Source organism: Neoarius graeffei, chromosome 25 (assembly GCF_027579695.1).
Source record: "Neoarius graeffei isolate fNeoGra1 chromosome 25, fNeoGra1.pri, whole genome shotgun sequence".
In the NCBI taxonomy this organism is placed as follows: domain Eukaryota; kingdom Metazoa; phylum Chordata; class Actinopteri; order Siluriformes; family Ariidae; genus Neoarius; species Neoarius graeffei.
The window spans coordinates 40,857,595-40,880,604 of record NC_083593.1 but is presented as its reverse complement, the minus strand read 5'-3'; the positions used below and the strand labels follow the sequence as shown (position 1 = coordinate 40,880,604).

The window sequence follows — 23,010 nt, the reverse complement described above, 5'->3', positions numbered from 1 at the left end:
CATCTAATCTTCTTAAGCCAGAGGAAGCTCATTTTTTCAGGTGAAGTATGAATTGAAATCATTTTATCAACCAGCAAGATAGAAATTGGGGGGTGTCATCTTTAATTTAAAACATTCATTTTAAAAGGTAGTATCGCTATTCCAGATTGCGAGTTGGCCTAGTGGTTAGCGTGTCCACCTTTCGATCAGGAGATCGTGAGTTCTACTCATGGTCGGGTTAGATCAAAGACCATCATAAAAATGATACCTACTGCCATCTGGCAAGGCATGTTGCAATACAGATGTGAGTAGGGAGTCAAACTCTCACGGTTCCAAGAGGACTAGCCCCCCACTGTAACCCTAGCTGTATAGGTGAGAGGACGAGGGCTACGGAAACGGAGAATGGCGGCACCCAATGCGCCTTACGGGCCTGGTTAGTACTGGGACGGGAGACTGCCTGGGAAGACCAGGTTCTGGTGTGGGAAGGACTTGTGACTTATGACTGCTACTAGAGACTAGACAGGAGTATTTTTAAACAGAAAATTTGCCAAATTCTGTTGATGCGAGTTTTAAGTTGGATGGATGGATAAATAAATAAATAAATAAAAATTAAAACCCACCTTACAATAAAATATCGTAGGCTATTTCTTATTTATATGGACTACAATGGACAATCAATCAATACAAAACACAGATTCTGGGTTTAATATCCAGCTTTACAGTCCAATTAATTAATTAATTAGTGTGTGTGTGTGTGTGTGTGTGTGTGTGTGTGTGTGTGTGTGTGTGTGTGTGTGTGTGAGAGAGAGAGTGAGTGAGAGAGTGTGTGTCTGTGAAACCCACTACATGTCATTGTGGCTGAATTTCAGCAAACAGTCATAAAAGTAAAAACTGGGTTTTTCTGCCAGTAAAAAATATGTTCACATCTTAATTTTAACAAACTACACATATATTTCACCAAAATAACATGGAATTGGTTTTATTTACTTTCCTAATTCTCGCCTAGGCTTTCTTCCTGCAAAAATTACATTAAACTGCTTTTCCTTACCCAATCACTGTCGTAAAAACAACAGTCTGCCTCAAGATGTCTAAATCCTTGCTAGCCAAGTTTGATTTCTTCACACAGTCAACGCCACACTTTGATCAAGTTGCTGGAGAGCTACATGCCATACTGAAACAGATATAAGCTTAACCACAGCTGTCATAATGTCTACAACGCTCCTGTGCTGCACTCAGTATGGAGTCTTCAAATGCAATTTTCTCCCTTTTCACTTTTGGGTTAAAGAGACTTTAAAATGCCAGAACGTTACTCGTGACTGAGATATACGCATAAAAGAAACACATTTCAGTTCAGAAAAACGTGTAACTTTCAGAGTTATACATTAGAAAATGTTTAAAAAATGTGAAGGGTTTTCCAAGGCCATTACACATATTAAGCCTAAATACATTCAATGTAAAAGGAACAAAATGAGCCGATTTCCCATTGGTCCTGAAGACTGTTCTCATGAATGGTATGCTGGTGTTGGTATGCAAGAACATAAATGCTTAAATAGTGTTTCTGCTTGGAGCAAACAAAATTTATATTTCCATTTCATACTTCCAGTACAGAGGAATTGCAGAGTGAGTGTGCATGAGATGGAGAATACCAAAAAAAAAAATATATATATATATATATATACACACACACACACACACACACACACACACACACTATATATTTAAATGAGTGTTTCAGACTTGCCAACATTCACACATTTTACATAGAGCTTCACGTTTTAATATCAGAATGCAAAAGTACACCAAAAGTGCATTATTCTCCCCCCTTTAGTCTAATAAAAATGGTAGATGAGACAATCAACATGTGAATTTGAAATGATTGAGCTTGGGCTTGAAAGATGGTCAGATGCAGTACTCTTGCTTTCAATTTTTTTCCCCAATTCATCCACTTGAAATAAAATCAAACAATTTCCATCTGACTTAACCATCATTAAATAAGTATATATTATCAGTTAACTAGAATATTTATTAGAGAGATGCCACTAAAATTTCACTGAATGAATGAAAGAGCGAGAAAGAAAGAAAGAAAGAAAGAAAGAAAGAAAGAAAGAAAGAAAGAAAGAAAGAAAGAAAGAAAGAAAGAAAGAAAGAAAGAAAGAAAGAAAGAAAGAAAGAAAGAAAGAAAGAAAGAAAGAAAGAAATTTTTTTGGGCCAAAAGAGGAAAAAGGCTGAAAATGTTTACTTATATATATAAAAAAAATTTAAAAAGGCTTAAAGGTCATAGGCAAGGGTTGGAGGTGGAACGTAGAATATCAACTTTATTTTCTAGAAGAACGACCCAAAAAGTTAATTCAATCTTCCTGGTGTCTAATTTGCACCCTAAAATCGAATAAAACGGTTAAAATATGCTGGTTTGTGCAAGTTCCGAAGGTTTGTTTACATCTCACTTATGCACACTTTCACTGCCAGGGGACCGTCGTCGTGACGTCATTTAAGGCAAACAGACTGGGAGCAGCTCTGTTTACTTGCGAACCGAGCACACGTGTACGGACTTTGGTCGTGAGAGGTTGTGTAAAAATGTCTGAAAGCGATAGCGATTTTGAAGTAGGAACTCTACAAATTGAATATCAAGAGGTGAAACCATATATGTATGAATCTATGGCCGTTGCGAAGCAATCAGTGAATGTGGTTCACTGGTTTGACCGTGCAGCCTCAGAATCAGACAGCGACTCGGCCGACTCTGATCGCGGTGACCCCGGACCTCAACAAGACTCGCGCCCAAACGATTTATCCTGGTAGTTATGATAAATTCCTACTTTCGTTGTAATACTAAATAAGAGCCCTTTTGAAGAATAATTAAACCGCCCTCCCTAGTGGATATAGGGAACGGTTACCGGACAGTGCGCCGGTAGGCCACATTAGCCTGCCATCCGTGGCATTATACCATTTATAGCCGACTCTAAGCGAGGAAATATCCCTTTGTCTCGTTTCCACAATGATTGTACAGGATCCCTCAGGATTCTTGACTTGTCAATTGCAAGCAAAGGTAAAAATGTTTACCTCCAATCTTCTCCTTTTTGCTTGAGCGTTGCTGGTCCGTTTCTTCTTTGACTACTTGATTTTGTTTCACGCGCACAATCCACTTTCTCCACCTCTTCTCCTCTTTCGGAAAAAGCCAACCCTCTGGCTTCACGCGCACAATCCACTCTCTCCACCTCTTCTCCTCTTTTGGAAAAAGCCAACCCTCTGGCTTCACGCGCACAATCCACTCTCTCCACCTCTTCTCCTCTTTCGGAAAAAGCCAACCCTCTGGCTTCACGCGCACAATCCACTCTCTCCACCTCTTCTCCTCTTTCGGAAAAAGCCAACCCTCTGGCTTCATGCACACAATCCACTCTCTCCGCCTCTTCTCCTCTTTCGGAAAAAGCCAACCCTCTCGCTCCGCCTCTTCTCCTCTTTTGGAAAAAGCCATCTCACTTGCTCCGCCTCTTCTCCTCTTCCGGAAAAAGGTAAAAACTTCTTCCTGAACCGGTCCCGTTGTAACAGTTCACTGCACAACAATAAGGCATGGTTTTTCTTTGGAAATTCCCGAAGGCACGTCTACACTCAAGCCAAACAGCAATGCAAGTAAACGGAAGTGGACTCAACTCAAGCAGTTTGTTTGTCTTGAATGACGTCACGTGCGGAGTGATCACGAAAATCACCGAACAGAAATTCGCTGCAATCCGCACCAACTTATTTTAATTATTACTTATTAACAATGCGGCACGGTAGTGTAGTGGTTAGCGCTGTCGCCTCACAGCAAGAAGGTCCTGGGTTTGAGCCCCGGGGCCGGCGAGGGCCTTTCTGTGCGGAGTTTGCATGTTCTCCCCGTGTCCGCGTGGGTTTCCTCCGGGTGCTCCGGTTTCCCCCACAGTCCAAAGACATGCAGGTTAGGTTAACTGGCGACTCTAAATTGACCGTAGGTGTGAATGTGAGTGTGAATGGTTGTCTGTGTCTATGTGTCAGCCCTGTGATGACCTGGCGACTTGTCCAGGGTGTACCCCGCCTTTCGCCCGTAGTCAGCTGGGATAGGCTCCAGCTTGCCTGCGACCCTGTAGAACAGGATAAAGCGGCTACAGATAATGAGATGAGACTTATTAACAATACTTCTTGGGACCAGAAGAAAATTGCAGAGGGTTTTTTAACATATAAAGTTTCAAATGTGCATAAATTGAAAACCGTTGCCCATGAGCTTTAAAATGAAGCTTTCAAATCTAACATATTAGCAAATCATTTTTATGGTAATTATAATTGGACAGTGTGATTTTAAAACACCGTTTGTTTGCTTTGCTCTCCTGTGATGGTCAGAAACCACTCGTGATTTTAGGAGAAACATTACACCATTTAGAAAAAAGATTTGTAAAAGGATTAAATCAAAATTGTACTGTGTTATGCTTCTTACTGGTCACTGTGTATTCTTCAACTGTATTCTAAGACTGGTGTTTTTGCTTTATTTAGTTTTATTTTCCAGTTAATAAAAAGCAATGAACTGGTCTGGGGGTGGCAGAGTTCTCAAAAACCCTGGACGCGTTTCAGTACATCCGTTCTAGCTGAATTCAGTATCATGCTGATATCAGTGACACATATTCAGTACTATGATTCTGGGTGTTAAAGTGAGTGCAGCTCATTCCTGTTAATGATGGCCATTTAAAATTTTGACGGGTAGCGTATTCTGAGCAGTGGCGGTTCTAGTTTGTATGCTGCAGTAGGTGACGTGAACATTACCTGAAGCTGCCGGCCCGTATCTGCGTGATTTTATGCGCCGCACTGCTGCCGCATGATTGGCTGATTAGATAAGTGCATGAATGAGGAGGAGTATAGGTGTACTTTCCAGACCACTTTTCTGATTATACTAATGAGAAAACATAATGTTTCTGGTAAGTAAGCAAGCCCAGATTATTATGAGGATAACAAGAGTGATTAACACACGACAAGAGCACATACCAAACACAGAACGTGTTCCTGAAACACAAAGCAATACGGCATTATGATGGTGTTGTGATCACTCCAAACATTCCACGGGAGGCACAAGCTGCACAATCTTGAGTGCTCAGAAGGGATTGATTAAAGTGTGCTCTTACTGAGACAAAGAGCAGCAGTCAGTTCTTTCTGACAACAGAATGCCAGCTAAATCGTTTCTGCTCTGACCCGATAGATGTTCTATTAATAGTTACAGCACTGTGCAGTGCTGACAAAATGCCATCAAGCTGTTCTGGCTCTTCAGTCACAGAAATATCTACTGTCCCATTCATTATTCACTGCTGTGCTACTTCCAAAGATTCCTTTATCCGGAAATGCCAATGCCGGTCATCATATAGTGTATAATGCCTATCAGTTTTCATGCAAAGTTGCACATATTAGCATTTTTGCAGAAGCCCTCCTTTAACATTCCCGTTAGACGAGGAAGAAAAAATAATAATACAAGGAGTGTTTAGTAAACATCTTCACCGATGAGGGTCTTTTTGGGGGTTTTGGGCTCTGTAATGCTTGTAAGGAAGACAAGCCAGACTTTCTCACTGATTTGCATGATTGATATAAACAAGTCTGAAAGATGTTTTGAGACATCGCTGTGGAAACATGACAATCATCAGCATTTCCATTTCATCTTACTCACTTATGTAACAGTACACAAGAGAAAACTTCAAAACAAAGGACAATTTTTGCAGGTTTTGGCAACATTAAGCTTGAAAATATGGAAGAAAGAAAGAGTAATGTAAAGGCTGATGGGAAACGAGAGACAGTCTTGTAAGGGAAGGGAAATGAAAATGGCAGCAGCTGGTCGCTGTGTTGTTTTAGTTACTTGAAAAAGCAAGTCTCACGAGTACAAACTCATCACAGAGACGAGAGAGGGAGAGGCACTGAAAGAGGGGATAGAGAGCGCCGATGCATGGCAGATGTTGCCATGGCACCAGCACTGTTACCACGGACACAGAACGGGTTGACTGACAAGACCTTTAGCTGCACAAAAAAAAAAAAAGTAACATGTTATGGGAGCAATTTGGTGAGACGACCCCAAGCCCTGACCCTTTGTGGTGTTCCTTCTGCTAGCCTGTACTTTATAAAGCAACTGAAAGGGTGATTCAAACAGCCATTTTCCTTCATCTTACGAGCTTCACAAGACGAACAAAGAGGCACCACTGATTTCAGATTCAAATAGCAACACTGAAAAGATTTAAAGATAAAGCCGGAAGTGTGAGTGAAGGAACAGCAGCTTTACTCTATAAAAGGTCTCCTCTGCCACTTCATGGCCGGTCAAGCTAAACAGCGAAACATCTTTTATACGACGAGTGTTAGTCATGAGGGTCACATTTGCAGATATAAAAACAATACATCAGTGTTTTTATGTGATAAGTTCACAAAATGCCTTTAAACCGTTATACAAACCTTCTGGTCTGGCTGGGTCTCTGTTCAGGACAGCGTAGCGTGGAAGCTGGATACCCTCAGCTTTCAGGATCTGATACACTTCCCTCCTGCTCACAAAGAGCCACAAGAGATGTGCAAATATAACACATTAGGTATTAGGACCCAAAAAAAAAAAAAGTCATGTGTTATAACAAGAAAAGATGAAGCTTATTTAATGTAAAATCTATACAATTTCAAAACAATGATGCGTTTCATTTTAATTATCTTTTGTATGCCATGAATATATTAATAATTATTTGTTTATGTTTATTTAAATTAAAATGAAATCTACACAATTTTGTATGAAATAATATACAGCGCCTTCCACGATCACCCCTTGTAAAGATCAGTAAAAAGGGTTATTAAAAAAAAAAAAGACACCTTTTAATGAAGTCGCTTCATCTCACAATGGAAAAAAAAAAGAGAAAAATATCCAACCTTTAATTGAAATAAATTTGTTCAGAGAAAAACAAATCCCTCATCAAGAAAATTATTTAACATCACATGTGCTACCATTATTGGCACCCCTGGAAATTATAGTGAACGCAATGTAACTGAAGCATGTTTCCCATTTAAATTGTACATTTCTGAGGCCCTGTCCACACGGCAACGGATTCAGGTGAATCCGATAAAAATTTTTATCGTTTCGGCCTGGCGTCCACACGGCACCGGCGTTTTGGGTGCCCCAAAACGATATTTTTTGAGAACGGTTTCCAGAGTGGAAAAATCTGGCAACGGCGCCGTTGCGAAGTCGTCTGGATGAGTAGAACGGATTTGTTTACGATGACGTCACAACCACATGACTAGAACAAGCAGCACTCTCGCGTGTATCATTCGTAACAACAACAGCAACAATGGCGGACCCCAGAGTAGTAGTAGTAGTTCAGTGCCGGGTAGAAGAAGGGGTTTATGCGCATGCGTCCTACTTCTTCTATTGTTCTGGTGTCTCCGATGGGACCGTCTTACAGCGCACGCAGAGGTGTGGCATGTGTATTGCATCGTTTTCAGCAAGCGTTGCCATATGTACCTGATATTTTACTGATCCGTTGCCCATGTGGACGCGATATTTTTTTTACCCGCTGAAAAAAAAATCTCGTTGCCGTTGTCGTGTGGATGTAGCCTGAGTCGACTGGAGTGTGTAGGAACTTTCAAGCTGTAATCCATGACTTCCAGATTAACTGGGGAACAAATATGAGGTGACACAGAGACCAAATTCCCTTAGTCATCCATCAGCATGGGAAAGATAAAGAGAGTAGACAAACCAAATGAGGAAGAAATGTGTTGACCTTTATAAAGTCAAGGAATGGGTTAAAAAAAAAAAAATTAGCTACTCCCCTGAAAATGTTCATTTCTACTGTTAGGGCAATAATAAAGTGGAAACCAACTGGAGCTGTTACAAACTTGCTTGGAAAAGGACCCAAGTTTATTTTACCAAAAACAAAATCCCCAAGGATCAGTGTTGGCGAGTTACAAGAAAAAGTCAAATTTTGGGGTTTCCAAGTCTCCAAAACCGCCATCAGATGCCACCTCCATGCCAACAGATTATTTGGAAGGTGCCAGAAAAAAGCCTTTTCGGTCAGTTAACCACAAACATGTAAGCACCTGAAGTTTGTGAAACATGACTACAACTTTGACTGGAACTGTGTTCTATGGTCTGATGAAACAAAAATTGAGCTTTTTGGCCATAAACACTCCAGGTGGTTTGGTGTAAAAAGAAGGATTGCTCTAATGGAAAGAACCCGATCCTGATTGTACAATATGGTGGAAGTTCTGTGGTGTTTTGGGGCTGTTTTTCCTCCAAAGGCCCTGGAGACCTTGTTAGGGTACATGGCATCATGGACTCCATGAAATACCAGGACATTTTAAAACAAAATCTGGCTGCCTCTGTAAGGAAACTAAAACTGGGTCATCATTGGATCTTCCAGCAGGACAGTGAACTGAAACGTACGTCCAAATCAAAACAAAAATAGTTATCTGACCACAGAATCAAGCTTCTGCCCTGGCCATCTCAGTCCCCGGACCTGAACCCCAGTGAAAACCAGCACGCTGAGCTGAACAGGAGAGAGCGCAAGAGACGGCCGAGGACCCTGGATGATCTGGAGAGATTGTGTAAAGAGGAATGTTCTCAGATGCCCTGCTCTGTATCTCCATCCTTATAAAATGTTGTAGGAGAAGACCCAGTGCTGCTTTACTGGCAAAGGGAGGCTGTAAAAAGTATTAAATGCAGGGGTGGCAATAATAGTGGCACATGTGCTTTTGTTGAAAATTATTTCTTGATAATGGATTTGTTTTCCCCAAATAAATTTATTTCAATTAAATGCTGAATTTTTCTCATTTTTTTCAATGCGCGATGAAGCTACTTCACCAAAAGGTGGATATTTTTTTCCTGAACCCTTTTTACTGATATTTACAAGGAGTGACAATAATCGTGGCAAGCACTATATATAATATGTAGGTCAGGGCTTTTCAAAGTGTGGGGCGCGCCCCCCCCCCGGGGGGCGCCAGAGTTCTTCAGGGGGGGCGCAACGTGAGAGACAAAATGGATCGGTTTTTAGTACCTAAAGCTACAGTGAGTGAGGAGACAAAGTCTGGGCCAAGCAAAAAAACAGAGCCTCCAGGATGTTGCGATTTGCAACTTCAGCGCAAATTCAACCAATCCCCGCAAATTCAGGGCGGTGTTGCAATTATATCCAATCACCGCAACTTTCCCGCAAATTTGACCAATCGTTGGCGTCGTCTTGAGGTGACGTCGACAAACTACCTTCCGCCTTACTTCCGTGTGTTCAAGAAAAGCAGCATGCGCGTCGTGTTGCCAGATTGGGTGATTTCAAGTGCATTTTGGCGGGTTTTGAACATATTTTGGACTGGAAAACGTCAGCAGTATCTGGCAACACTGAAAGTGTGTTATGTTTACACTGAAGGACTGTGTGCACTTTATTTTTTTTTACTTAATACAAGAAATTAATGGATGCCAACATTTTTGCCAAAATGGTATTTTATTTTCCATTGTTTAGGCAGCTTCAGCATCATACTGTGAGATTCTGTTCAAATTGTTTTTTTCTTCTATGAAGCCTGAGCCATTTATTTTATTAGTTTATAATTATTGTTTAATTTAGTCTTCAGGAGAGACTGCCTGCACACAGTACTAGTATTAATAGTTTTTTTTTCTTACATAAAAGCTGAGGCATTTATATTATATTTTAAGGTTACTTCATGTTGTGCTGTGAGGTTCTATGCACTTTAACTTTTGAACCAACAGGTGCATTTGGATAAATAAAGCCTATTTTTCTGCATTTTTGTAGTCCTGGTAATCTTTTATATTGGTAAAGTTGTTTATAGGACCATTTCTCTTTGTTTTTTTAATCAATAATTTTTCAGTAATAACTTAATATTTAACATATCACTCAGTTTTAATCACAAAAAGAGAAAATCGCAACAATTTCTCGCAACTTTCACTTCCTCCCGCAATGTAATCGCAACAAAAACCTAAAAAACACCGTAACTTTCATCGCAATTTTTTTGGAACCCCCCGCAACATCAGACATTTTAGCCCACAACAATCACAAAAAAGGCCCACGAAATCCTGGGGGACTGGAAAAAGAAGGAAGTATGACCACGATTATTTAAAGTTTGGATTTTCATGGACTGGATCTGAAGATGCTCCACTGCCACAGTGTGTTGTCTGCCAAGAGGTGCTAGCTAACGATGCTATGGGATGTTTAAAATGTGTAAAACAAGATGTTTTAAAAAGCACAGATGTTTAAAATGTGAAAAAGAAAAAAATGTGTACAACAACCATTTTTTAAAAATACGAATGAAACATTAAGTATAGCAACAACAAAAATTGTAAGGGGGGGCGCTGTTGTTTATTTGCTCTCCGAGGGGGGGGCTGACTCTCCCACACTTTGAAAACCCCTGATGTAGGTGACAAAACGCATATATAGCTTTTGCTTGCGATTTTTGAAAACAACATGGCAGCAGCAGTCTTCTATCAGTCCCTCGCCTCCGCTAAACAGATTAAAGATAAACACTGCCACCATAATCATGTTACACATGACCGCAACAACAGATGTTCTTACGGTTAAACAAATCAGAACGCTTTCTCAAAGGGGAGCCTGGTTAAGCCTGTCGGATGTTTGTTTTTTTTAGCAAAGGTTCTGCGCTATGAGGCTCACCTGTCCTGAATGCAGTACTGCAGATCCAGATCATTGATCACAAACGGATTCCTGAGCTTTTCATAAGCTACAGCTTTGTCCAGTGGAAATCCTTGAAGAAGCAAAGAGAAAAGACGGACACTGAACAATAACTATACTGAAGTGCTAGTGCATTTTGAGACTACAACCACATTTAATTACAGTAACTAGTGCATTGACGCTTTCCCTTTTTTGAGACAGGGACATGAAAACAGTTGACTTAAAACTTACTTATAATGGACGTATAAGGGTATTCATAATTATTCTATCCACAGTCACTGGATATGAGCAATCGCACGCTCTGATTAGCTACTCTACTACTAGGATATCAGCTCATATACCATGAGTAGAGAAAAAAACAAAACGGCAGAGCGTGTTGCTGAACCAACCGAGGACGAAATAAAAACTAGACTTGAAAACAAAACCCCAAAAAATTGTTCTCAAGTATTTAAAAGTAACAGAAATAGCTAAAAGAATATATTCCGTCCCCCCAAAATATCTCCTGTTCCACACTCCAGCCCAGTCGGTGTTAGTAATGCACCTTTAAGATGGTAAAAAACCCTAAAGAAGAAGACGATTCCCCCCAAAATACAACAAAATATGGAATAAAAGTATTTGATGGTAAGAACGTATCATTTTTATTTTTCAGGAATTATTATTATCGCATTTTCCTGACAAATTGCTCCTGTCATTTCGCCAGTTTGTTTACATTAAGCGGGAATAAGTTTATTGGACGTTTTGTATAAAGTTTTTATTTATCGAATTTGCAAAAAATAAAAATGCTCCGTTTCTCAAAATCCAGTGAATGTGGAGAGAATAAAACAGTTATTCTACTCAATCTTGTCGTACATGGCTTATAGCCGACTCGCTGCTATGTGCTTCGCCAGCTATCAGCTCATGTACGACTCGATTTTGTGGAATAACTGTTCAATAGTACGTACGTGAAATGTGTTTGTAGAAGGTTTTTAGGGATTCTTCAATCTAATTCTTCAAGCTATTTGTTAATTAAGTTTCGAATCTGTACAATTGGTCTTTTGTGGATATACACAGTATGGCCAAACATGTAGACACCTGACCATCTAGATTGTGAAGCGTGATAATTGTGCAAAATGTCTTCATGGAACTCGCTTGCTGGAACATGTGCCCCTTGGTTCCAGTGAAGAGAAATCTTAATTCGACAACATACAAAGACATCCAGTACAACTTCCAACTTTGTGTCAACAGTTTGGAGAAGAACCACACATGGGTGTGATGGTCAGGTGGCCACAAACATCTGACCATATAGTGTTTATTTCACTTTCTATACGCGCCCTTAGACTACGTTCAGACTGCACCCTGAAACGACCCATATCCGATTTTTTTGTCCATATGTGACCTGTATCCGATTTGTTATTGACAATCTGAACGACACAGATCCGATTTTTTCACATGCGACCCAGGCCGCTTGGATATGTGGTCCTAATTCCGATGCATATCCGTTATTTTCACATGCGACTGCAGTCTGACCGGACAGGTCGCATTCATGCGACCTACACGTCATCAACAAGAGACAAACGTCATTATTCTGCGTTGGCTAATCCCGCCTCTTTGGTGGAAAACAACAACATTTGTACAGTTTTCAGAATTTAAATAGACTTTTATAGAATTGATCAAGCTAATGGTGGATTTGGTAGGGACCTGGATGTTAAATCATCCTGTATTACAAGATTATAAGATTGTTCTGGAAATTTCCAGTAATTTGACACCTTCGGTCTCATTAGTCTGCTGCCCACATTAATCAGATTATTGTGTGAGTTCCGCCGCCGCTACAAAAACCACATCGCCAGGTCTCGCCTCATCTCCATGCTTTACTTGCAAACTTGAAGAGTGCGCTTTTTTTTTGTTTACGTATTACGTAGATGTGCTTATTACGTGTCAATTTGCGCATGCGGGACACTTTTGGGTCGTTTTCTGTTCATATTGGAGATCACATACAAGTCTCATATAATAGAGATCTTGCATGTGACGTCACAGCCGATCCAGATTGTGACAGACGCCATCTTGTAGGTCAAACGCCATATTCTGCCTTCTACTTCTGCTTTTACTCCTACCTTTTCTTCTGGAAAACCCTACTATATACAATTCTACTACAACGGCTGCGGCTACAAGCTCTCCCTACCTGTGCACGTTTTTTATGTTTTTTGTGTGTATTTTTGTGTGTTGTTCGTCTGTACTGGACTTCAATATCCACTACAACTGTATGGACTTACTGGACATTGGTTTCCAGCAGAAAATGACGGTTTGTAGCGATTTCCATCGCATGCACAACATTCCGGACGAGAAAAAAAAAAAAAAACATTCCGGACGAGATTGCGAGACCAGCGGGGTCTCCGTGGATTGTTATCGGAAGCAAAGCGAAGGAGGCGTGCCGGGAGCCGAAGCAAAAGCGAGGCTGCAGGCAGAGCCGGCCTGTTGACTAAGCTCAGAAAACAGCTACTCAAATCTCCACTGCCAAGCCTCTACCTCTCCAACGCCAGATCCATGTAAACAAGACGGACGATTTGGAATTACAACTGGAATTACCTTATTCTATTCTATAATCGGCTGGTCAGTGCTATACTCAATACTTACTTACCCATCCAGTGAGGATCATTTTCTTGTTTACAAGATGCTACATCTGAGTCGCTGACAAATCCTGAATTTCTGTAAAGATAACTGTGCAGAGATTTATAAGCACGCAGTGCTTCACCACTGAACAGCGAGGGAAAGTTGATGAGGTAATCATACACGTCCGGGTATTCCGCTGGCAGTTCAAAATCCGGTCGTGAAAATTCCGTCCGGAAAGCCATAAGGGTCACAGATCTGTAGATCGTTTATTTTAGACATATATCTAGTTATCTGTTCATTAGAAAAATGAGCCATGTAGTCCGTCGGTTGAAATTGATCCATTCTGCACACGAGTGCAGCAGTATTCAGCGGTGTTTTTGACCGACATGATGGCGGTTGTGTACTTTCCGGTCACGTGACTGCAAGATCTCTATTGGTAATGTGAACGGCCTAACAAAAAAATCGGATTTCACAACAAATCGGATATGGGTCGTTTCAGGTTGCAGTCTGAACGTAGTGTATGATGTTACTGTAAGCAATTTAAAGTAAGCAGGTTTTCAGGGTTTCTTTTTTCCACCATTCAGGAAAATTGGTCAAAAAAAATCTCGCCAGTGGTAACAGCCAATATGCTATAGATGTGTTTGCTGTATTAAGGTACTATTTTAATGTTTGGTTTTGACAAATCCTTGATGTATATGGGCATAAATCAAGTGTATGAGCATAAGTGTTGGAATCTTTCATTCCACATCAGTTACTAAACGTTACTTACCATAGAATTTTTACTACAGTCTGAAAAGCAAGTGCCTGAATACAAATAAAGTAATAATCAGATTGCACAACGCTCACCTGCGATGAAAGAAAATCACTAACTTCTACTTAACATCATCACTTCAGGATCATACAAATATAGAGGCCAATAAACAAGCTTGAGGTAATAAAGATCTTTTATTCTGTCCATTAGGACGTTTCATTTATGTTTCGCCATCACCATTACTGTGTGTGTAGCTGTTCCTTGGAGTTTTGATGAGCACTGTGGCAGCGATCATACACTCAGCATTTTATTACAAAATTTTACTCTTTGGTCGCAATGGTGAGAAATCAGCCATGGACGAGTACATCATATCTTATAATAAGATCACTGCTGATCTTAAAGTGTTAGTCTTATGAAAACGACATCATAAAACCCCAGGTTTTCTGTGCATGATATGCTCAAATAGGTTGTAAAGTTCACCGATAAATAAAAAATTGGTTTGAATAAGAAATTTTTTGCGTCTGAATTATGTTCCAAAAACCACTAAAAGCTCGTCCGCCATTAGATCGGAGCGATTTATCGGTCAGCGGCGCTGCATGCATGACATTATATGAGCAACTACCTTCTTTTGTAAAGCTCTCTAAACAACTTTACGACAACACGGATGAAGTAGTGACTCAGAGTAAACACGTTTTGGTTTGCTTTGAGATCGGTAATTGTCTGCCGTCTATCTAAGTATTATATTTGGCCACATAGAAACTACCTTAGAACGTTACTGATCTGACTAAGGACAACTAATCAATTCAGGCAACAGGCTGAACACAAGCTTGACCTTTACTGTGCGGCGGTGAGCTCTTTGAGATGGCACTTCTGACTTTTGTTTCCAGATCGTAAGAGCTGTTCGGCGTACCAGACGTCGCTCAAATCCTTCTACGTGAATTTGCCTCATAAATGTATCTTTTTCAAATGTATGGAGCAGACACCAAACCATCCTGTCGGCTTGAAGTTACCTCTCTTTTTCCGTACAAATCGAACCCATTCATTCCGTTAGTGTCCTGCTGACTTTGGACTATAATGGACCAAAATTCTTTGTTTTTTTTAATTGGCTACACTTGAACAGCCTTGAATGACACCCGCCTCTTAGGACTCATGCTTTGGTTTTAATTTTGTTTTGGAATTTAAAAAAAAAAAAGTTAAAAACATGCTACATTTTGTAAAGCAGACAAAGCCAGGCCTTGCCTGTATGACGTCACTTCCTTTGAATTAACAATAACTTACCAGGAACGCATTTGTGTAATGGTGGACTCAAAAGAGCCAAACTTTACCGGCTAAATAGAACATGTTCTCGGTCTCATACTAAAATACAATTCAGACAGTGAACTATTTAATATGTCTAGTTCTATAAGGTACAATTTCCAGAGGAGATGTCATTTTCCTAAGACTAGCACTTTAACTCATGATCAAAGAATTATTTTACAATGCTTGATTTTTTTTTTTTTAAATCTGGGCCTGCCAAATTGGATTGGAAATTGTACAGAATAAAAAAAAGTCACCAATCTTAGAGAAAGAGTGCTGGATACAGTAAATCAATAGCTCAAGTAAATGTTTACTCTGAGATACCAGAGATGAACATTTATATTTCATTCACATTAACTGACTCATAAGTCAACTACGGAAATAAACACAACTCCAGAGACGAACAAACATTCACATGCCAGCTATAACTTTGAAAAGTCTCAATAAAGAGCATTTCCTATTTGTGATGCTTTCTCATTCCTCACATTACAATCTTGTGTGAACAAACCTTCCGCAGGTATTTCATGGCACCACACCATCAAAGTAGGCAGTGTGTGAATAAATTGTGTGTAAAACACAAACATAACCCCACTCACCTTTGGAGTGGAATGAGATAAGACAGTCGCACAATGGCCAGTTCTCCACAGGCTCGCTGAGGATGACATCCTCCTCGAACGTGACCACCGTGATGTATTTGAAGAGACAAAGGCGTTCCAGGATTTCCTTCATCGGCTTCGACTTGGACTTCTTGGCCATGGCACAGATTCCCACCACTATCTGTCTCTCTGGAGGCTGCAGGGTGAAATGAACCCTCCATTTTAGTGCTCAATTTAGTCTGGCAAATTCAAACTCCGCAGCTGGTAAAACACTCAAGAGGTCAGACACTGTGGTCTGCAATGCTCTACAGGCTACAGTATGCAAAATAAATTCTTGACATGCTGCATTGGATTTTGCCAAATGCTTTTTTAGATGCATAAATCAAGACTGTAAGCAGGGCTGAAACAACAAAAGCATACCATTACCATGATGCACGATGTATATGGTTAACAGCAGACAGAGATACACATCCTAGCTTTTAATGCTCTTCAGTACAAATTAAACCAATTATGTTGCATAAACTAAATTCTGAAGCCATTTTAATTGGAGAAAAACAGTCTTCAATTTCATCTCTATACCCTGCACCTGTAATGTGTGCGACTGCCACAGAAATGGAACAATAATTCACTTAGAATTAGAATGAGAATGCCTTTGTCATTGTACACAGTACAACAAAAGTGAAGTGCTTCATCTGATAATTTTTAAAAATTCTAAACGAGACAAACATAAAACCAATAATAAAAATTACTATACAGTCCTCGAAAAAAATCTCCTAGCCTTACTTGCCCAATGGGCAAGCAGCACCCAAAACATACTTGTCCGAAAAACAATTCCACTTGCCCATAGCTTTATTTTATTTTGGAGAGGACAGAATGCAGTTGATTTTTTTTCTTTGCTTCTTTCTGACTAAGATTGTCTAAGTAATCCGGTAGTAGAGCTTTTTTAGCTGTAGTTTTCTTCGGACAACAGCAATCATCTCTGCTTGGCTTCAGTATGTGAACAGCCAATCAGCAGGTCCTGTATGTGTTTATGATTTTTATGTCATGATTTACAACCAATGGGAGACACCCTTTGTCGACGGTCCACCAATCACAGGCTCCCATGCCACAATGGCGGTATGTTGATAAATATTTAGAAAATAAAAATGATATCATCATTACGAAATATATGAAACTATTAAAAACAATTAAAATATATTTTATATATATATATATATATATATATATATATATATATATATATATATATATGTGTGTGTGTGTGCGCGTGCATGGGGGGGGCGCCCGAGAGCAGCTAATGGAGTAGGACACATATGACTTTGTCTAAAATTTCAGCACTTTTGACCGAGTTGATAATGCAGAAAGAGTCCACAGAGCTTCGTAAAACTTCTCGGCAGACGCGGCCTGCTGCGCACAGCAGGACCCCATGCTCAGGTACCTCGGCTTCACCCGGTGACCCCACCCTTACCGATATGGAGGCACTGAAAAGCTAGAAGTACTAGCATTGTTGAGGCTAGACATTGCGGCCATTTTTAAGGCTGAACTCCGTGTGTGCATACACACACATACACGACTGCGTTTGGTTACGACTGACTGGTCGTAAACCGATCTGGTCGTAAGTCGGCCTATGTTAAATGAACGTAAGTATATTGTGATGTGTAATGATATTGTAATCATCTTAAAGTCTTATTTTATCAACATTTCCTTATTTCATTACCTTGTTTCATTATTTGGTTTAAGTATGTGCAAAACAAAAAATACGAAATACAGGTGTAAAAAATAGAAAACATTGAAACATACCAAAATACAAATGTAAAACATAGCAAAATGCAAAACTTAGTGACCGCTGGCATGACTGGTGCTTGGCTGTGGGTCATCTACATCAGCAGCAGCTGTTGCAGCGCTCGGGCTGGCGGGAGGATTTGCTCTTTTCATAAACATGGTAAGCCTCGTCTGAATTATTTGTTTCTTTTTCTCCATAATTACCAACACAAACGGACGATACCGTAATCACCAACACAAACGGACACGGGAGAAGTTTACTGTACCGGGATACTGCTCACACTGGGAAACACTCGCCAGTCGTAACCAGACGGTCGTAAAGTCAATCGGTTGTAAGTTGCATAGGTCATAAGTCAACGACTACCTGTATGTATGTATGTGTGTGTGTGTGTGTGTGTGTGTGTGTGTGTGTATATATATATATATATATATATATATACACACACACACACACACACACAGACATATACTGGTTAGAGTTAAGGAACATTATTCAGTGATATCATTTATTATTAACTCTAATCATGATATAAAAGTTGTAAGTTTGACACCTGCCCACTTCAACCGCGCTGCTGGCACATGATTACCTTCTAGCTCTCCCCTTTTAGTTATGCTGTCATACTTAGTTTTGCACTCAAGTTTCCATCAATGAAGAGTTATAACATCAACGAAACTGACTTCATGTTAAAACCGTTAATGTTATAATCATGTTGTCTGTTGTCACCCAAATGAGGATGGGTTCCCTTTTGAGTCCGTTTCCTCTCGAGGTTTCTTCCTCATGTCTTCTGAGGGAGTTTTTCCTTGCCACTGTCGCCACAGGCGTGCTCATTGGGGAGAGATTAGGGATAAAATTAGCTTATGTTTAAAGTAATTCAAATTCTGTAAAGCTGCTTTGCGATAATGTCTATTGTTAAAAGCGCTATAAAAATAAACTTGACTTGACACGATGTCCTTGACCCTCGTCGACCTTAGCCATATGGTATAATTATGTCATTATGTGGACCCCTCTGAGCTGAGCTTTTCCAGTAGACTCGAACATACGCATACTTCGACGAATTATAACCAAAAACAAGGAAATTTGAATGATTTCCTCAAAATTTTTTTTGTAATTTTATATATTGTCGTGTTGATGAATAAAACTTTTTAATGCATTTCCTGTGAAACGAGACGAGCTACTTTAGATTAGATTAGATTAGATTAGATTAGGGTTGATTGTTATATTAGAACTAACTTAGTATATGGTATATATTAGGGCTGCACAATTAATCGAATTTAATCGAAAATCGCGATTTTGGCTGCCACGATTAAATTAAATGAAAATCGCGATTTATTTCCATTTAAAATGCGAGCTCTGCTGCATATCTGATCAAGCACTTTTTGACCAGTACTCCGCCAAACCATTAGGGGGCGAACCGACGCATATAAGGTTTCATTACTCCGCCTAAATAAGCAAGCAAGCCAAGTGCGCAGAGCTTCAGTGCAGCGGTATCCAGTGTTGCCAGATTGGGCGGATTTGAACATATTTTGGGCTGGAAAACGTCAGCAGTGTCTGGCAACACTGGCGCGATCTTCTTCAAGGGGTGATAGCGTGAGAGTAGGCAACAGATTGAGCGTATTTAGCACTGGAGGCAATGTTGTGACCTGCCTTCGCTCATGTTTAAAGCCAGAGCATGTTGATAGGCTGGTCTTTCTAGCTAAAAACTTGTAGGGCTCAGTATAATGCTATGTAATTGTTGCAATTGAGTTTTCAGTTCCTTCATCCTTTGGTAATTTCTTGGATAAATTTCATTTATTTGTCATTTGGAAATCAGAATTTCTCTTTTAAATTTCATTCTGCACTGAAAGCTGTTCATATTGTTTGTTTGAATATAGTGAAATAAAATTTAAGTGATTTCCCTAACATCAAGAATAATCGTGATTAATAATCGTGATTACAATTTTGATCAAGATAATCGTGATTATCATTTTTTCCATAATCGTGCAGCCCTAGTATATATGGTATATATTTATTTATGGGGATAGTTTATATATTTATATTTACAGGGATATGTATGTAGTATATATTTATTTTTGTAATTATATATTTATATAGATATTTATGAAGTGTATATATGGTATATAGTATATACAACCCCGATTCCAAAAAAGTTGGGACAAAGAACAAATTGTGAATAAAAACGGAATGCAATAATTTACAAATCTCAAAAACTGATATTGTATTCACAATAGAACATAGACAACATATCAAATGTCGAAAGTGAGACATTTTGAAATTTCATGCCAAATATTGGCTCATTTGAAATTTCATGACAGCAACACATCTCAAAAAAGTTGGGACAGGGGCAATAAGAGGCTGGAAAAGTTAAAGGTACAAAAAAGGAACAGCTGGAGGACCAAATTGCAACTCGTTAGGTCAATTGGCAATAGGTCATTAACATGACTGGGTATAAAAAGAGCATCTTGGAGTGTCAGCGGCTCTCGGAAGTAAAGATGGGAAGAGGATCACCAATCCCCCCAATTCTGCGCCGACAAATAGTGGAGCAATATCAGAAAGGAGTTCGACAGTGTAAAATTGCAAAGAGTTTGAACATATCATCATCTACAGTGCATAATATCATCAAAAGATTCAGAGAATCTAGAAGAATCTCTGTGCGTAAGGGTCAAGGCCGGAAAACCATACTGGGTGCCCGTGACCTTCGGGCCCTTAGACGGCACTGCATCACATACAGGCATGCTTCTGTATTGGAAATCATAAAATGGGCTCAGGAATATTTCCAGAGAACATTATCTGTGAACACAATTCACCGTGTCATCCGCCGTTGCCAGCTAAAACTCTATAGTTCAAAAAAGAAGCCGTATCCAGGAGTGATAGCGTTCCGGCGCCGCGCCAGATTTCTGGCGTACCGCGGCGCCGGAAAAAAAAAAAATCTATCTTTCGATTACGTTCATTATGTCTTATATTAAATATAGTTAGGTTTTTTTTTTTTCTTTTTTATCAGACATCTAATTTTTGGGTTTGTTTACCTGACATGTTTCGACGTACAACTTCCGTCTTCCTCAGAGTGTCACCGGATGTTAATTGGTGACGCATCTTTTATCAGCTGCTGTTTCTGAAGGCGTGGCCTTCCTGTCTGGTTTGACAGGTCGGTCACGCCTTATACTGTCTGTTCGTCCCCTGCAAGATGTCACTCCAGGTATGGGAGAGCATGTATGCTCCCTCATCCCGGTTGATGGTCCTCGGGCTTCGCTTACGGATCTCCATGGCCTCCCTGATCCAGCGCTGATGTTTGTTATCTTCTGTGCGGATGACTCTGGCATTCCCCCAGTCCATAATGTGATTTTCCCTTTTACAGTGATCTGTTATAGCTGACTTATAATTTTCCTGTTGTGCCTTTTCTTTTATTGTTCGGGTTTGTCTTGTAGCTGTCTCCTTTTCGCACTCTTTCTTATGTTCATGTTTTCTTGTGTTGAAACTCCTTCCTGTCTCCCCAATATAAGTTTTATTGCATAATTTACATGGAATCTCATATATGGTGTTGCATCTGTTGTCCAGATGTATTCTGTCTTTGGGATGAACCAGGATCTGACGGAGTGTTGTGTGTGGTTTGACAGGTGTGTTAACATTGTGTTTCCTCATTACTCTTTGAATGCGTTCAGTTATTCCCCTGATGTATGGTAATGTAACTACTCCCCTGTGTTCTTGTTTGTTAGTTTGTTTTTTCTCTTTCTTCTGTGTTTTGTTGTTTTTAACCTGTTCCACCCCTTTGGATATTGCCCATTGTGGATATTGACATGCCTTCAGTGCGTGTTGTATATGTTGTTCCTCCTGTTCTTTGTCCTGTGGATCTGTAATTATTGCTGTGCGTTCATGTAATGTTCTAACTACGGATATTTTGTGCATTATGGGGTGTTCGGAAGTCCAGTTTAAATATTGGTCGGTGTGTGTGGGTTTTCTGTGTACTTTTATTTTGATGTCCCCATCTTCTGTGTGTTGTATTTTTAAATCCAAAAATGCTATTGACTGCTCCGTTTCTTCTTCATGTGTGAATTTTATATTACCGGTATTGTCTATGGTGTTAAGATGGTCGGTGAGTTGTTGAGTGTGTCCCCTCTTTACTTTTTCCAATATGTCGTCCACATACCGTTTCCAGAGTGTTGGTCTGTATTCCGCTGGTATTGTAGTGAGTGCTTTCTGCTCCAGATCCTCCATGAAAAAGCCGCACATGATGGCTGATAGTGGGTCTCCCGTGGCAAAACCTTCCTTCTGTCTGTAGATTGTATTCCTGAACTGAAAGTATGTGGATGTGGCGATGAATTGAAGGAGCTGAGTGATGTCTTGTACGGTGAGGTTTGTGCGTTTCTTGACATATTGGAAAAAGTAAAGAGGGGACACACTCAACAACTCACCGACCATCTTAACACCATAGACAATACCGGTAATATAAAATTCACACATGAAGAAGAAACGGAGCAGTCAATAGCATTTTTGGATTTAAAAATACAACACACAGAAGATGGGGACATCAAAATAAAAGTACACAGAAAACCCACACACACCGACCAATATTTAAACTGGACTTCCGAACACCCCATAATGCACAAAATATCCGTAGTTAGAACATTACATGAACGCACAGCAATAATTACAGATCCACAGGACAAAGAACAGGAGGAACAACATATACAACACGCACTGAAGGCATGTCAATATCCACAATGGGCAATATCCAAAGGGGTGGAACAGGTTAAAAACAACAAAACACAGAAGAAAGAGAAAAAACAAACTAACAAACAAGAACACAGGGGAGTAGTTACATTACCATACATCAGGGGAATAACTGAACGCATTCAAAGAGTAATGAGGAAACACAATGTTAACACACCTGTCAAACCACACACAACACTCCGTCAGATCCTGGTTCATCCCAAAGACAGAATACATCCGGACAACAGATGCAACACCATATATGAGATTCCATGTAAATTATGCAATAAAACTTATATTGGGGAGACAGGAAGGAGTTTCAACACAAGAAAACATGAACATAAGAAAGAGTGCGAAAAGGAGACAGCTACAAGACAAACCCGAACAATAAAAGAAAAGGCACAACAGGAAAATTATAAGTCAGCTATAACAGATCACTGTAAAAGGGAAAATCACATTATGGACTGGGGGAATGCCAGAGTCATCCGCACAGAAGATAACAAACATCAGCGCTGGATCAGGGAGGCCATGGAGATCCGTAAGCGAAGCCCGAGGACCATCAACCGGGATGAGGGAGCATACATGCTCTCCCATACCTGGAGTGACATCTTGCAGGGGACGAACAGACAGTATAAGGCGTGACCGACCTGTCAAACCAGACAGGAAGGCCACGCCTTCAGA

At 40.0% G+C, this 23,010-nt stretch overlaps 1 protein-coding gene across 6 annotated transcripts in view; it reads right to left on the bottom strand.

Moving 5' to 3' along the window:
* Window positions 1–23,010, bottom strand: part of ppip5k2 (diphosphoinositol pentakisphosphate kinase 2) — a 98,008-nt gene that overhangs the window by 59,627 nt on the left and 15,371 nt on the right. For all 6 annotated transcript variants that reach the window (XM_060908556.1, XM_060908559.1, XM_060908560.1 and 3 more), the window contains exons 3-5: window positions 15,843–16,038; window positions 10,596–10,686; window positions 6,403–6,488 (exon numbers count right to left, since the gene is read on the bottom strand). In XM_060908556.1, coding sequence (XP_060764539.1) covers window positions 6,403–6,488; window positions 10,596–10,686; window positions 15,843–16,038 — 373 coding nt within the window. The remainder of the gene's footprint in view (window positions 1–6,402; window positions 6,489–10,595; window positions 10,687–15,842; window positions 16,039–23,010) is intronic.